Raw genomic sequence first — 17155 nt, 5'->3', positions numbered from 1 at the left:
TTTGAAGGGTTGGATCACCCCCCCCCCAAAGATGCATCCCAGAAACCCATTCAAGCACCAATATCTGAAGCCTGAGCATGCCTTTTCCTACATAGAAGGCACCCCCAAGGAGTGGTGTTCATTCACTCCTCACGTTTAGGGACCAAGCGATGGATAAACCACATTACACACTTGCCTCTGATTAAAAACCCTCCTGGGCTCACAGGAGTATCAAGATTCGCATATCAGTAAGTGACCAATGTTTGCATATTAATTTGCCCCAGTAATGCTTACTGGAGAACGTCTGGCTGGTTTGCGTGGACCAAAGAAGGCGTTCCAGCCCCATCATGGGCTTCCGAGAAGTTTCTAAGGCAGCACAGCAATCAACGAGAAAGAAATTTGAGAGAAAACGTGTTAACTAATAAATGTATGGTTACATGAACAAAAGCTTCTTCTGTTTCAACAACTGCCAAAAATTGACAGACGTTAAGAGCAGCAGTCCATTCTGTCAAGCAATGTATTTGCAGGTGGCTTTCTATTGAAGAATAATACCAAGAAGACCCCAGCAAGATAAGGTTGCAGAGCCAGAAAAAATAAAAAAAATCAAAGGTCCTCTGAATTGCCTAGATGAAAAAGGAACAGTCTTCCGCAGGCAGAGGAAGGGACGGATCGCAACAGAAAACAGCCACCACGAATAGAAACTGTTAGATCCCTGCAGAAGTGATTCCTTATCAGACACCTGTAAAATAGTTGATCTGCAACCAGGTTCAAAAGGCAAGAGCACCCCCAAAAATCCCAGTATAAAGTATTTATTTAATACTTGACAATTAACACAAATTCATACTTTTTGTTTTTTTACAGTAAATAAAAATGCATTATTCTCCTCATGCATGATCACTGTGAAAAAATAAAGTGTCCCCCCTCCATTTCATTTTTTAATCATACCACTAACATCTGGTGTTGTGCACCAAATGAGACAAGATGTAGAATTATATTAAGCCTAGCATGTGATCTGCAGTTACTTGCAAGTTTGTTCTTCTGTATTTTGTTTTTACATAAAGTTAAATGAGTCAATAAATCATCTAATAAAAAATAAATATCAACCGAGACAGAACCCAGAAGTCCGCAGCGTCCTTTTCATTTAAGGAGCACTCTGTTCCAAATCTTTGCAAGCTGTTTCCAGCTGAAGTGTAGTGTTTTGGCTGGGCTGTGGGCAAGACCACCAAACCATCACAGAAACTAAAACCACCTGCTTGGGGAACAAGAGGTGTTTTAGCCCCCAGACACCTAAATGGGAGTACCACTAAATGAAGAGACATTCTGCTCCAAACCCAGGCTGTTAAGAGACTTGTACCATGGACAAAGAGACCCTGAAGTGTTAGAATTTGTTGGCAACTCATGTGCTATCCAAAATCTTTCGGGATTTCACAATGAATCTTTCTACAAAGAAAAGGAATTTGTTTTGCAAGAAGCTGGTTCTACTCCGGCTCACCTTGACAAGCTTTGGGGCACCTCTCCAGCAATTCTGATCCTGCCTTTTAAGATGTTCCTTTGTGCTATCCAAGTACTTAATTTGGTAACTAAAAAAATGCAGAGTTTTAAATCTGTGAGTGTGTGTGTATAGCAACAGATTCCATGTTCTGATTTTATTTAGTGTGATGGTAAAAGAAGGGATACTGAACACTGCTTATAGAAATCTTGGGAGGCGGCTGATATCAGTCCGTCACTGGCCAGCGTATCAGAGGTCCACTAATAATCACACCAAATCAGGTCTCTTGGCTATGCCACTGTTGTTTTTACATAAATAATATAGACCAAAACATTATGAACATCTCAGCAACCTTCTTTTAAAAAACTGAATGGAGGAGCCCTTTGACCTCTTGAGAAACGATCTTGGGATCTGTCCTCAAAGTGTCTTTTTTTGAGCAAGCGTGCTGTCAAGAATCCTGGCAGTTCTGGAAGACATCAATCGAGTTCAATGGGACTGCTGTCCTCATGACCATCTTCTGTATCCTCCTCCTCCCCTGCGACCATCAGGCTATTTAAAAGATTGCCTAGGACGTAAGTCCAGGACAAGAGCAACAGTAAATCCATTAATTGTATAGAGGATTCGTCTGCATTTTTCAGTTTTTAACTTTTTCTTTTTGCAAGCTGTCCCAGGTGCCATTTTGAGCAGGGTACAGATTTTCAAACCAACCAGAAAAAATATAAATAGGGAAACGCGCACACAAACGCACAGAGTTTTTCATCATGCTGTCATGAGCAAGATGCATTTCTTCAGAGACACACAGAGACCAAGGGCATTTGTGCACGCAAGATCTAAAACCCTCGCCAGCCACTGCGTGCTGAACCAATGCAACTGGGTTAGTTCACTGCAATCCTTTCCTGTCGAGATCTGAACGGTTAAAACTTTCTGTGAAAACTCACCTAATAATCCTCCGTAGGATGATGTTTGTTTGGGGGGGACGCCGAAGAAAAGCTGTCCTATTCTGTCTAGGTACTGGATAGATAGGGGAAAAACAAGAAGGGGCGTTACGACTGCCAATTCATCCACAGGGGAGGGAGGGAGACATCTAATTAATTCCTAGCAACTGAATTAAATAGCTCTGCACTGAAACACAACCTCCAACATATATTTTTAGAAATATGAGAAAGTAAAAGAGGCTGGTACTGCAGAACAGAGAACAAACAAAAAGGCATCAAGATACCTGCTGAACCCATTCTATTATATTAGGGTGTTTACATAAATGTTGTGAGAAAAGAAGGTTTAGAATTAGCTTACAGCAACTACAACTGCTGTAACAAACAGCTTTCCACCCACACTTGGAAGAACTGCGCAAGAGGATTTGGGGTTTGACTTCTTTCAATAAAAATAATACAATTAAGAAGTTGCATTCAAAGGCCATACTGCTGACAATCATTTTGTTCAGCTTCTGTATCATCACATTTTGTAATAACAAGATAATGCAATAATGTATGCATTGTTTTCTCTTTTAAAAACAACAAACATTCGTGTCTTGTACCATTGCTTTAAAAGTGCTGGTTCAAATCTCTTTTCAGCCATGAACTCTCCAGATGCCTTTAGACAATTCATTAACTCTTTCAGCGATAAGGAGATCATACTGAGCTATGAAATACTCGGAACATCCTAAGGTGCTCTTTATAAAGGCAAAACATTACACATTCAGAAACACACACACACACGCACACAAAATTCACAAGATGTTTTCTTTGGCAACTCCGACTGGAAGAATTTCTATGCTATGCTTCTTTTAAGGTGGTGCTATGGAAATGGCTCAACTGCACAGATTGAAAGCAACTTACTTCATTATACATGGGATCCCTCTTCAGTGAAGGCTGATACTGTTCACACAATACTGTAAACACCGTTAGCTTTCCTCTAAAACAGAAGAGAGACCCCCCCTGCCAATGTAAAAACCAAGTGAGAAGGCGAAAGATAATAAAGTGGTCTTGTTACTAAAATGGACCTTACCCATCCACCGCCAGCAGCAGAAACCAAATGAAGTTCAGCAAGGGCTGGACAAAAGGAGGCCCCCTTTCTATAGAAGGGTGCTTCTGTGTGTAGGTCGTAAAAACTACTAATGCGCTGGTTTTGTTTTTCAAGCAGAGAAATCTGGAAGAGGAAACATAAATTTCTGGGCTGAAATGCTTCTTTTTGAAGTCAGTTCCTGGACGAGTGCTTAGCTCTGGGGTATGGGATTTTAAAAACCCCATCAAGGCCAATTCAGAAAGCTGCCTTCACAGTCAACTGCGGGAGGGTCACTGCTACTATTCCCATTTCAAAGATGGGAAGCGTTTCCCAGGACTATCAGGCACAGCAGAGCTAAGAGTATGAGCCGGGAAAATCCCTGGTTTCAAATCTCACTGCAGGCATGTTCCCAATAGGTGGCCTGAAGCAAAGCACATGAACACATGAAGCTGCCTTATACTGAGGTGGTCCATTGGTCTGTCTAGGTCAGAATGGTGTGCTCTGACTGGCAGCGGCTTCTCACATCACCGGCTATCTGATCCTTGTTACAGGAGATACATTCTGGGACCTTTGGTGTGCAAAGCAGATGCTGCACCGCTGAGCCGTGGCTCCCTCTGAAAACACAAAGTGGCCTTATACTGAATCAGGTCATCCGTCCATCGAGGTCAATATTGTCTACTCGGATTGGCAGCAGCTCTCCGAGGTCTCGGGCAGAGGTCTTTCACGCTGCTTATTACCTCGTCCTTTAACTGGTGATGCCCAGGTTTGAATCTCTGACCACACCAAAGTGCTATCTCCGAATCTTGCACCTGTTCCCTGTGGGGACGGTACCGGCCTATCTTAAAGAGTTGCTGCGGGGGTGAGTAAAATAATGAGTGTGGAAGGCCTTTACGCTTTCAAATACATGCCAGTGCTAACCACTGCGGGCCAGGATTTGGAGACCCTCCTACTGAGCTATACTAATCCAACCATTTCTAACTCTTTTTTTTTAAAAATCAGCTAAGGAAGACAAATCTGAGGAACACTGAGAGCATTTTTGAATGAACTAAAAGTTGTGTAACTTTCCTCTTTTCCTTCCCAAGAGATCTGGGGAAAAAAAGCAAAGAAAAGGGCAGGACACTTACTGTAGGACCGCCTGAGCTACAAACATGTCTGCCTCACTGCGGTACCCCCTGGAAGAAGAATATTCCACCAACATATTTGCACATCCTTCTCCATCGGTGGAGTGCAAGAAGTGATACCGAGATTCACAGTAGTTTTGTTCTAGGTATAAATAGAAACAAAGCAACAACAACAAAAATCAAATGCTAGGTTGTGGCACATGCCTCCTCCCCCTCCAGACTGCCACTGTCAAAGCAGATGCTCTCAAGGCTATGTTGGCGAAGGGCAAAAACACTGTGCCATTTGACTCAACTAGGAAAGCAAACACGTTCATAGGGAAGCTGGAATCCCCCCCCCCCCCCCAAATCAGTATTTTCTTTTGAAAGAAGTTTCTAGCCTTTATGGCAGTACAGAAAGCTTGAAAATGTTTTGGCATAGTGAGTAAAATGAGGCTAGAAAGCTGAAGGATCCGTTATACTCTCTCTCCCGACTCACTCTTCTCTGTCCCCTTACTCCACAGCTTGTTGCAGAAAGGTCTAATTCCACAACTGAAAAGAGCGAGCTAACTGTATCACAGCACATTAGCTTGGATTTGGAAAACAGGAGGGAAATATCTAAGTTTTCTCAGAACACAGTTTAAAAGGTGGGAAACTGCACAGACTATATAACAACTCTGAACACATTTTAAATTTGAGAAAGTGCACAATGTCTTGTGGCTGAGTGCCCTGAAAGACAAAACAATGCTCTGAACTATGTTCAGACAGGGTTCATTGTGGGTAAAAAGGAATCAGTTGCTTTAAAAACTCACAGAGAGATCCTGCCAATTTTCTAATCTGGTGTATTTGTCCTGCATTTCAAATCAAGGAGACACCAAATTGTCAGGCAGAACTAGCAAGCCAGCCTGCCTGCCTGCCACACATGCAGGTTTCTTACTATTGGGGTGGGGGTGGGGAATAGAATAGCTGCTTTGCCGTTTCTCTGCTGTTTCATTGCTGCTGTCTCGTTACTGCTTTGCTGAACTGTCTTATCAGGACAGGTGGGGGTGTATGGAGCTACCAGACACCTGAGAACCAGCTTGCCGACCTTGCGGCCCCAGCTCTGCATCTCCCCCTGGCTTTTCCTGCTCAGGAGCTGCGCGCCAACTCTGACTTTCATTTGAAATAGGGGGAGGGGAATGAGGGGTATTTCTATACCGGGAGGGCTTCACTCTGACATTCCAGGCAATTGCTTTGTTCAGTGCACTACTGGTGGAAATCTCATAATAAATAATAAACTCATGCAGCTGTGTCTGATGATGTGGAGAGTCTGAGAGATTCCTGTAGCCAGGCCTGACATTATCCCCCCGCCAAAACAACATTTATTCCACAATTACCCCGCCCTCGGTTTATCAGGGTATTGCTTGTGAAACGCTTTGACCAGTTTGCTAGCCCTGACATCTTTTGACTGATCCCATTCTTTTTGGCTTTGGTCGAAGTACTTCCACTGGACTAGGTAGAACACTTTCCCCTTTTTCCATTTACAGTCCAATTATCGCCTCCACTTCATGATGGGGTTATCCATCCATCATAGGCGATCTGCAAATCTGCAAACGAATTGACATTGCTCTAATTGCTGGCAATGGAGCTAGCACAGGTTAACAGGCACAGCATGCTGAAGTGAAGACTCTTTTTACTCCATTCTCTGACACATTTCCCCACAACTGAGCAGTCATAATTAGTTTACAAGATGCAGGGTGGGATTCAAGGAGCTATTTTAGTTATACCCAAGAAACTGCACATGCCCAACACAATTATTGGAGGTATTCTTGTATTAGTAGGATCCCTCCACTTCCAGTTTCATATGACAAGCAGCTTTGACAGTTGTAGTAAACATCCAAAAGGGGTTTCACGCACCACATGGAGAGCTACTCTTTGGGTCTGGGGCAGATCATTTCAAGCACTGGAAGAACAAGCAGCCAAGAGACTTAATTACACATTCACCTTTCGTTTGACCTACCTTTCCACAACGTGATGGCGAGCAACTGATGCAATTTTGGATGCCCGAGTTTCCCTGACCCTCCGCTGGACCACTTCAGGGCCCTGGACACAAAAGCTACTCTTTCGGGTGAATTTGGATCCATCAGGCTGAACACTTTAGCCAGGTTTTCTAAGATGGAAAGCAGAACAAAAATGGTACTTCAATACAACTTTTCTACAGTAGCTGCATCCCAAAAGAGAAACGAGTGGGCAGCAAAGCTCTCAAGTCAGAGTCAAAAATCTCTGAACACCAGTTTGGAGGATGAACTGCTTTAGGGGTAAAACCGAGGCTCATCTAACTGACCTCTCCTGCTGTACCACTGTCAGCCACACCCTAAGAGATATTGGCATGTTGGAAGAAAACATTTTGTTGTACAAAGGCTTAAACAAGCATGTTTTGAAGATCTTCTTTCACAAGATGCTGCCAGTGACTATGCTCTAGTGGCATCATCAGAAGAAGGCAGTCACTAGATGGTTTCTAGCACACCTCTAGTTTACTAAATGGGAAAAGAGAGGGGCGGCCATTGCCTTCACGCTCTGCCTGCGGGCTTCCAGAGGTGCAGGATCAGAAACAGAAAGTAGATGGACCTTGGCAAAGCTGTCCTCAGGGTCTCCCAGCTCATGCCAGCAGGGCACCACACATGGCACATCCAAAGTTAGTTACAGGTAAAAAAATATTATAGAAATTTCTCACCTAAGAGCTCATCGGTAACTTTAGCGTCCGATTTCTCCAGTGACTCTAAAACTAGCATGGACAGATCAGCAGCACTGTTTTGCTGGGAAATATAGAAGAAAGGGGAGAAAGCTGGAAATGCAACTAAACATTGATTCAAGCCCAAGAAAATATGCTGGTGATGGGTGCTCCCTTTATAACACCCCCACTAAGGCAGTCCTAGTCATTTGAGATATAGTCATGCACTGTTCAGGTTGGATCCACTCAACTTTTTCGCTCAGTCTCACCTAATTGCCCTCCTTACTACAGCCTCCATCTCATATGCTGTTTGTCGCAGACCCCGTGCCCTTCAGTATCTCCTTCTCCCCTTTTTACTAGCAGAAAAGCTGGTTGGCTCCAACCCTTTTTCAGTTCTACTATTGTTTCCTCTCCTCCTTTTCACTCTCTGCTAGGGCTTAAACGCTTTATGGGGAGAGGGGCAGGGACATGCTGCATCGTCTGCTACTTCCAAGCCCTAAAGAATTTCTCAAGATCTTGAGGAGGGGCAGCAACATGAGCAGCCCTGTGTTTGGTATTCTGTGTTAAAGACTTGTGCTTTGAGCTAGGAAGGAGAGTCTTAAAGGGCTGGAAGGGAGGAGAGGAACACGTCATATTGTGGAAGCCACAAGCCAACACACTACCAAAAGCAAGTACACAACTTAACAGATTGTCCGGTTTCTTCAAGATCTCTACAAAGACAGCCATCAATTTTAAACTCACTTCAGCAAGCTAAGCTGTTGGTCGTGTCCCCCTACTTAAACCCCTGGTATCTTCTGGCACCATTTACGTTAGTGTCTCTTTCCAGTTTTGAAAAAGGTCTTACCTGATTATGACTGAAGAACAGCAGTGCTCCTGAATACATTAGTTCTCTTGCTTCCACATGTTTGCCTTGGGACATGTACCTGCCAAGAGAGATAAAGGGAGAGGGTCCCAGAATACAGCACCAGAAGATAAGCTTGCAGATGGTTGAAAACGCCTCTTTTTAAGTGTAAGATGCCATAAATTGTTTGAGCAAGCAAACAAAAAAAACCTATAAATGGAGTAGCAGTTGGGTCAATTCTCCACTGCCCTCTTAATGAAGAAATGGGGGGTTTGAGCCTCCATTTTTCTGACGGGAGAGAGCAGGTGATCAAACCCCTAGTGCTATTCAGCCATACTGCCAACTCTCTCTCCCATCCAGCTGCTGCCCACCAACCTTACTCAAAAAAGCCAAGGAGGTGCCAAAAAAATGTCTGTACATGAAGAACCACTATGGGGGCTTGCTTCCCAGTGAGCCGCTCCCAGTTGTCTTTTGCAGCAGCAGCGCCAGCCCTTTGGGTAGAGAATATCTCAGTCCCTTTAGATGTTCTCCCACAGCCACAGCCCTTGAGAGTGGTAAAAGGGGGACTTGCTCTCTTTTTCTAGAGGCTAACACGAGCAGAATGGAGCTTGCACGTGCATGCTTCCTGGTTAGCAGGATGATCCCTAAGCAGCATCCCAGTTGTTTATTTAGGGAATTTATATGTTGCCTTCCCATCAATCTGTGCTTGAGGGTCTCACTGGCCATGCTGAGTCATCCTTCTATCACGCTTGTGAAACTGCCATACCCCATTGTATATTCCTGACTTTTTCTGGATCTTCCAACTACCTAACTGATGCCAGACACCATGGTTGTGTGTGCTATGTTTACAGCAATGGGGGCTTCCAGCTGTTGCTTCTCCTGCTCCCAAATCCGAAAGCAGGGAATGAGGCACATAGCAAAGCAGCAGTAATTGGCAGCCAAAATTCACAGCCACCATCAATGGGGAACAGACAGTAAAGGCTTGGCCAGATGGCAACTCGGTTGGTACTTGCGTACCAAACCAGAGTTGTGGGGAGCCATTGAAGGGCTAACCCATACCACTGAAACAGTGCATAGCTGTCACATGTCCTGTGTGAATGAGGCCGGTCCTGCGCTCACAGCCACTTGATTTGTGGAACAGACTGGAAGATGTGAGAATGATGCTGAGCAACCGGTGCATGCATGCACTAGAACAGAGAGGCTCACAATATCCTCATCTACATAGATTCTGAACCTAGGATCTTTTTTTTTCCTTTTGGCAGTACAACCCAGTCATTATCTCTCCCTGCACCAAAATTCCAACCCCACTCCCTCCTCTTAGTATCTCAAGCTATATATCACTCATTCTAGGAAGTATTTTACTGTATCTTATTTCAGAGCCTTTCTGAGGAATACAAAGAGCCATTTCTTAACTGATAATGGATGCAATTGAGCATTAAGAACACAGTGTCATTGGATTTTTTAAAAGAGCAATATTCTAGGTTTTATGGTTGTGAGAATAGGCCTGAAGGTGTGTGGGCAACCTAAAGTGGCCTCTTAGAAGCTGAGGAAGGAGTCCTGGACCACACCCCATAATCAGAAGCAGAATTCTGTGAACAGTGGCCAATACATTCCAGAATTTATAAAGGTCACTGCATGCCATTTTGTCTCAGCAAAGAGTTTTGTTTAGCACACAATGCCACAGTTCTGATCGTGGTTTAATCATTCTTTGCTGCTCCAGAATACTGGCACAGGCAAGAACATCTTCTATCTCCTAAAGTTTGCTCCAGCTATAAACAAAAGAATTGTTTTAGCTGTTGACTTTACAGAAACTACACAGCATTAACAAAGGCACTGAACCATGGAAGAAAGGGCACCACAGACAGTGCTACAAAACCAGAGAAGTAAATGAACTTTGCGGCTATACACGTGCTGCAGCCCAGAAGTTTCACTAAACAGTGTTTCACAGCCACTGTTTCACAAGGAAACAGCTGCAGGCAAAACCATTGCAAATACATCACACTTACAAAACTTGCCATCACTTCTTACCACTCCCCTATCACTATAAACACAAGACTACAACAATGGTCACAGTGCAATCTTGAGTAGTGTTCACTTATGTCCATGGTATTAGGAGGGTGTCACTGTTTATGACTGCACTGTCAGATGGTCAAGTTCTTGAGAAATCTATGCTTTAACATTCACTATGCTATTTTTTTTCATTGCAATCCTAAGCAGAGTTACACCCTTGTAAATCCATTCAAGGTGCAACTCTACTCAGGAACACAGGGTTGATTTCCTGAAATTTTGAACAGGTAATAATGATCCTCATTAGATCTGCAAGTGTAGGTAATTCGGCTCAGTTTCAACACTGGAAATTGCCAGTAACAGGCCTTTTGCTTAAATCAGCAAAGACGGGACACTTTTGGTACCTTCTGCAACCAGCTAAAAACCATTTAACAATTAGAATGATTCTATAGAAGGCACAGAATTAAAGATAACAGCTGAACTGGAGAGACATTAAAGGACAAAGACCTTCTTTGCAGGAATTTCTACTAATACCTGGGCAGGTTACAAAAGAAAACCTGTTAAGACAAGCAGGATGTAAGCTGCTCTTTTTGGCATTTTATATACTGCTTGAGCTTTCTTTCGAGTTTGGAATTAAAGAATTTAAACTGCAAATGTTCAGAGTAGGCTGGATTTGATTTAAATCAAATCCACTACTCTTCTGTACCCGTTGAGTTCCATCAATACTCTTCTGTACTCATTCTTTTCTATATAAAGACTCCTCACGCTTAGCTTCTTGTGCAGATCTATTCTGCTTCCAACACTATTAATTGAATATTCATTGAATTTTTTGAAACTTAGCACTTAATGATGGATATAGATTTGAAGAAAAGGGATTTTATATACTTTTTATATACTACTTCTATATCCATCATTAAGAGGTAAGGGGTTGGTTCTGTGTACAAAGATTTGCAAAGGAACAATGGGATTACGGTCTTTTTCTCGACTGTGTATGTTTATTTTATAACCTTTTTGCTGTGAAGAAAAAGACATGATCTCTGCAGACACAAATTCACACGTTTGAAAACCTGTGAACGGTGTGAACAGATTAATGGGACTCGTTTACCAAAAATGTAAACATTTAATGAATATACAGCCTCATGCTACATAATTAAAAACTAATCCTTATTTCATGATGATAACCTTTGGACTATAATGTAACTTAAATAGAAAAACTATCTTTAGATTTTTTCTCAAAAAACATTTTATTAAAAAAATCCAATTTAAATTAAAAAATATGATTTAAATTTTAAAATCATTGATTTTTATCCACCCTGGTTCACAGCACCCTAAAACATACCAATGTAGGTACTTACGAATGCTTCAGTGGTTATCTGAATTACCTATCAGTAAATGGAATTTGCAGAACTACATTGGCTCTCCTAAGTACCTTATACACTCATTCACGGTACACCCTTCTAAGCCCGTTGTTAGTCACAGAGATATAGCTGTGAGAAGAACTTGGCTCTGGCGTTAAACAGCCAAATGTATAATTTTGGTTATGAGATTTATACTGTTGAATATGTAAACTATTAATGACTGGCTTACAATTTCCAGGTGGCTAACAGCCAAGAGCAAGATAAGTTGCTCCAAACTACTAGTACTGTTAAAGCAGCACAAATGTGGAAGTTTCTTCTTTGAGAAAAACATGCTGAAGTCCTAATTTGTGTGTAAAGTACAGGGGCAAGACAGTGGTATTAATCCCAATGATGTGAACAATGCACCTGAAGCAGCTTACAAGATGCTCCTCTTGTGCATTTTGACATTGCGTGGCAGCAGAGTATCAATTTTTCCAGATCAAAAAACGGCCTGTGCCTCTGCCAAATGCCTGCATTTCCAAGCACATGCTTGGAAATTCAAAATCTCCCTCGCCCCGAATGCTTCCTTGTCTCATATTTGCAACAGATTTTGTTCTGGCAGGACATGGGAATCAGAGACAAACCATTACAGACTTCCAACCAGGGAAAATGCAGGAAGCTGACAGGACAAACCACCTACTAGTAGCAAGATCTGGCCAGACAGATGCCCATGCCTCCCACTTGGGACAGGCTCACAGTGCAATCCTAAACAGAGTTACTCCAGTCTAAGCACATTGATTTCAATGGGCTTAGACTGGAGTAACTCTGCTCAGGATTGCACTGTCAATCTCACATATCCCAAAGCTCATCCTAAATCCTTCCTTCTCCTGTCTAGTTGCCAAACCCAAGAAAAGCCATAGCAATTCCTATGGTAATGATATTAACAGCATAATCCTAAGCAGAGTCGCACTCTTCTAAGTGTGTTGATGTCAATAGGCTTAAAAAGGTGTAACTCTGTTTAGGATGGCACTTTAAGTCCCTTCTCCAATCTTCGTCTCATCATTCTTTGCCACCGTCAAGCTTCTATTACCTGGCAAAGGGGGTGTGGGATAAGTATCCCCCATCATTCAGCCTGTTTGCTACCTCCCCTCTCCCCACTGCACCAAAGTTCTGCTTTTCCACAGTACTAAGCATTATTTGGAAACCTGATACATACCAAACAACTAATTGAATGTGGATATGGTGAGTGATATGGCTGATGTAGGCTTTGCATGCCGAAAGGTTACAGGTTCAATCCCTGATACCACTAATGAAAAGTGGCGGGTACTGGGAAAAATCTTTTTACAGCCTGAGACCTTGAAAAGTAGCTGTCAATCAGGGGAGACGATCCTTTGAACTAGACAGACCCATCATGATCTAACTCATTACAGAGCAGCTTTGTATGCTGAATGATTTCTTTAAAATTAACACTGTAGTTACTCAATAAAACACAGAGACAAAACGTGGGATTCCAGACTACATGCCTGTATACAGTTTTATTAACTGTTATTATCCCTAATTAACCTCAAGAAAACGGATACAATCTTGCATGAAGCATAAATCCTACTAAAGAGACTTCCTCCTCGGTTACGTATAATCACAATCTTTAAGATCAGCCAAGCATACCCTCTCTTAATTCCACACTGTCCATGTGAAGGGCTGAAAGTCCCTTCCCAAACAGTCCTACATTCCAAGCTTGGACCTATAGTCCAAGCATGAGCAGTTCTGGAAAGCCTTCTTGCTTAGGCTGATTTTTAACCAGTGCCTTATTTTAACTTTGTCTCTTACCTTGGCATTGTGGTACATTTAAACTGATTGCCATCTGCCCCAGGATTAAAGGGTGTAGGAATTCATTCCAGTTTCAGAAAAGTCAGCCTGCTGACAAAAACAGAGGATCTGGAAACACTTCAATTCCACACCCTGTCTACCCTGAAGTAAGTACCACCAATTTCAAAGTAATCGACTTCCAAGCATGCCTATCTACAGTGTAGCTGTAGACAAACAGGTTTATTTGTAACCTGAACTTTCAATGGGTGGGAGCCAGTCTACAACAATTTATAGTACATATTTCTTAAATCTTCAAAATAAGCCTAGTCTCTCCCACCTTGAAATTTTATTAGGCTATCTACTCACTCAAGTTTCTACAAGAGAACAGTTTTGACAGGTCAAACCAAATGTCCATCAACACTACCTCAGTCACGTATGTCTCTGGAAGACCACAAGCAGGGCTTGTAAAGCTTCAGCTACCCTTCAGTGATCTAGTGCCACTGAACACAGAGGCCTTATTTAGCAACTGTGACTAGCAGCCAACAAATTCATAGCACATGTGCTCTAAGCCAGGAGTCCTCTGCTATATTTTATGGCACCAAATTCCATCTGACAGATATGACCACTGAACTAAATCTGACAAAAGGGCTTGTAGCCCACAAATGTGTATGTTGCAGTAAGTTAGAACATTAGTGCAGTAGTTTGTATTTGACTGGGAAGGCCCAGGTTCAAATCCCCATAGAGTTTTGGGCATGAATAACCCAGTCTAGCTTATTTCACAGGGACGTTGTATGGAGAAAATGAAATAAGACAAGACAGAAATGAAAACAAGTAGTTAAACTGTAGGGTACTAGTCATGATGAATAAAGAGAGCTTCCATGCCCAGCGGCAGTAGTCTCTGAATACTATGCACAACTGAAGCTGTAGTGGTTACTAGTTTCTTTCCAGATCCAGTTCAAGGTGTTGTTTTGGACCTTTAAAGTCCTGTATGGTCTGGGTCCATGAACCTGAAATATTGCTTCTTTCTAGATAGACTCTAAAATCTTCCCAGCAAGGTTTTCTTTCTTTCCCCTCCCCTCCCTGCAAAGACGCAAGATCTGTAACCACAAGAGTAAGAATATTTTTTGTAGCAGGCCATTTTTTCTCTGGAAGGGGCTGCCAGCTGAGGTAACCGCTGCTTTTTCCCTAGTATGATTTAGCTGCTGGTACTGTCTAGTCAAAAAGTCAAACTCTTCCCTGACATGATTTTAACTGTCATTTGTAAGTCAATGTATTGGTATTGCTTTACGTCTACCATTTAATTCATTGTAAACTTTTGACTTAGCCTATATCAGAAACCACTTCTAAGCATTGTGGGAAAACTGCATAGAAAATTATCAAATAATAAATACTAGTGCAAGGAAGTACCATGGGGGAGGAGCAGAAGCCTTGGCCTGTCTATTCCTGTGTGTTGGCCCTCTGGCACAGCTGGCTGGCCATGTGAAACAGGATGCTGGACTTGATGCATTACTGATCGGATCCAGCAAAGCACGTCTATAAATACTGGATCAGTCGTTTCTGTTCTGCCTCAGGGATGTTGTGAGGATAAAAAGGAGTAAGGCTGAACCATTACTTATTTAACCTCATGTATACCCTTTCTCCCCAAAGGAATCCAAAACTGCCTACATCATTTTCCTCCTCCATTTTATCCTCACAAGAACCCCGTGAGGTAGGTTAGGCTGAGAGAATGTGACTGGCCCAAGGTCACCCAGTGAGCTTCCAGGCAGAGCGGGGAATCGAACCTGGGTGGCCTAGATCCTACCTCAGGATCCCACTATTGGGGGATTTTAGGCAAGCCACTCTTTCTCAGCCTACCCCTACCTCAGAGAGGTACTGTATAAAACGCAGGAAGGAACCAGGATGAGAAGCAATAGGTATCCTTCAGTCTCAGCTTAACCTACCTCACAGGGTTGTCGTGAACACAAGTGACATTTACGTACTGGGTGACTTCGGAACCACTCATTCTCACTCAGTCTTTGCCTTCCTCGCAGGGGTGCGGTGAGGAGGCAACCATAAGCCTCGCCGGGTGATTTTCGGCTCTAGCCCCCCTCCTCATTTTAGCCCCCTCCCCCTTTTTCTCCTACCTACGCAGAGGCCGCGTCAGACCCCTCCTTCGTTCTCCACCAATCAGGCGCCAGGCGCGAGAGCGGCAGCCGGGTCAGCCAATGGCATGCGGCCGTCGTTCTTGCCGTGGCGTTAGAAACGTCTGGAAGAAGGCGGGGCGAAGGAGGTTTCGGGCGCGGAGGGAGGGGGTTCGTTCGCGCGCACCTCCCCCCCTCCCCCGCCGACGTACCTGAAAAAAAGCGTTCGGTACATTTGGTGCGCCTCATAATAATCGCCCTTCTCCACGCTGGCGCGGAGCTTGCCTTCGACACGCTGGACACCACCGCGGTTCCTCCCGACGCCGCCACTGTTGTTACCGCCACCCTTCAAGCCCTCTTGCTCCGCCGCCATGACTGCGGAGGGACAGACACCGCCAGAGTCGCCTCGCACGACAGCGCCCCGCCCGGCTTCCGTCGGCCCCGCCCAGCGACCGTGAGAAGGGAGGAGGACGGCGGCCGGCGAGGGTCACTCTCCACGAAGCCGCGGACGTCTTGACGCATGTCTGTTATGAGACGCCGGGAAAGGAGGCGGGGTCTTCATGGCAACGCTTCCCGGGCTGCCGGAATTACTTTGAATCCGGCTGGGTTCCCCGGGAGTAAGCCGCTGTAGCCAAACGACCAATGGCACTTTAAAGACTAATATTTATTTTATTTATGTCATTTATAGTCCGCCTTTCTCACTGGGATTCAAGGCGGATTACATAGTGAGATAAGTACAGTCAATATCAACATTTCTGTAAACAATGCCTTAGGGTAAATAGATACAAGTTTACGTAGGTATAGCATTAGCAGGAATCCAGCACAACATAGTGGTGAAGTCTATGGTTCCTAACTCATTAGCAGGCATCTGAGACCTCCTCCCTACAATACAGCCCTCCTATCCGAGTAAAAAAGCCTTTTTAAAATTCGGTTTTGCATCGTTTGCTGAGAGTCAGGCGAGTGGGGAAGCCATTCCACAGGAGGGTGGTCACCACAGAGAAAGCCCATGTACGGGCTGCTGTTGATTTCGCCAGGCACAGGGTCGCACCCGCAGGAGACCCTGTTTGGAAGAGTGAAGCTGTCGGAGGAAGCAGGCGGTGCCTTAGGTATGCCGGATCAAGGCTGTGAAGAGCTTTGTGAGTGATAACCCATACCTTGCACTGAACACAGTAAATAATGGGTAGTCAGAGTGAGTGCAGGATGGGAGTGATGTTCATGCGCCTGCTCACTCCTGATAACAGTCAAGCCACAGTGTTTTGCACCAATTGGAGTCAAGTCTTGATGTTATCATTGCATGGATCCAGGTGGCCAGGTTGGCCATGTTGAGGTAAGAAGCCATTTTCCTAGCTAGCGAGAGGTTGTGTTAGGCTTTAAGGCGCTACTAGATTGCTGTAGGGTTTTGCTATACTAAATTAAGCCCGAAAGGACCCTGGGAGGGTTACTTCCGTATAAAAATACCTGGGATAAGAGTGGCAATCCAGCTTTTATGTTCATTTTTATAAATCTTCCCTACAATTGATTTATTGCTGCATAAATCTGCATTCTAGTTTATTTAATCTAGTCCGTTTTAATCTCACCTTTCTCCTCTAGGATGTTCAAGGCAATGTGCATAAATCCCCCACTTCTTCACTTTACCCTCACAACAAACCCCACTAGCTTGAAAGTCCCCTTCCAAGCAGATGACAAGAAGGTGATTTGAATCCAAGTCCCCCCCAGCCCAAGAGTCACAGAGTGGTAAACTGCAGTCCTGCAGTCCAAGCTCTGTGCA

The 17155-nt window shown here is 43.8% G+C and overlaps 1 protein-coding gene across 2 annotated transcripts; it reads right to left on the bottom strand.

Annotated features, from left to right (window-relative positions):
* Window positions 1-772: 772 nt before the first annotated feature.
* GET4 (guided entry of tail-anchored proteins factor 4) lies at window positions 773-15837 on the bottom strand. 2 transcript variants are annotated; one of them, XM_054995344.1, is made up of 9 exons: window positions 15600-15837; window positions 8121-8199; window positions 7280-7361; window positions 6566-6715; window positions 4594-4732; window positions 3473-3613; window positions 3304-3379; window positions 2407-2479; window positions 773-2033 (listed from the first exon to the last, which is right to left on the bottom strand). In XM_054995344.1, the coding sequence occupies exons 1-9, from the start codon at window positions 15758-15760 to the stop codon at window positions 1945-1947; spliced, it is 990 nt and encodes a 329-aa protein (XP_054851319.1). In that variant the 5' UTR covers window positions 15761-15837; the 3' UTR covers window positions 773-1944. The 2 variants fall into 2 exon arrangements, with proteins under 2 accessions (XP_054851319.1, XP_054851321.1); XM_054995346.1 differs by lacking the exon at window positions 15600-15837 and adding an exon at window positions 13289-13380.
* Between the last annotated feature and the right edge of the window lie 1318 nt (window positions 15838-17155).

Source organism: Eublepharis macularius, chromosome 12 (assembly GCF_028583425.1).
Source record: "Eublepharis macularius isolate TG4126 chromosome 12, MPM_Emac_v1.0, whole genome shotgun sequence".
Lineage (NCBI taxonomy): Eukaryota > Metazoa > Chordata > Lepidosauria > Squamata > Eublepharidae > Eublepharis > Eublepharis macularius.
The sequence above is the reverse complement of the archived record's forward strand: the minus strand, read 5'-3'. Positions and strand labels throughout refer to the sequence as shown.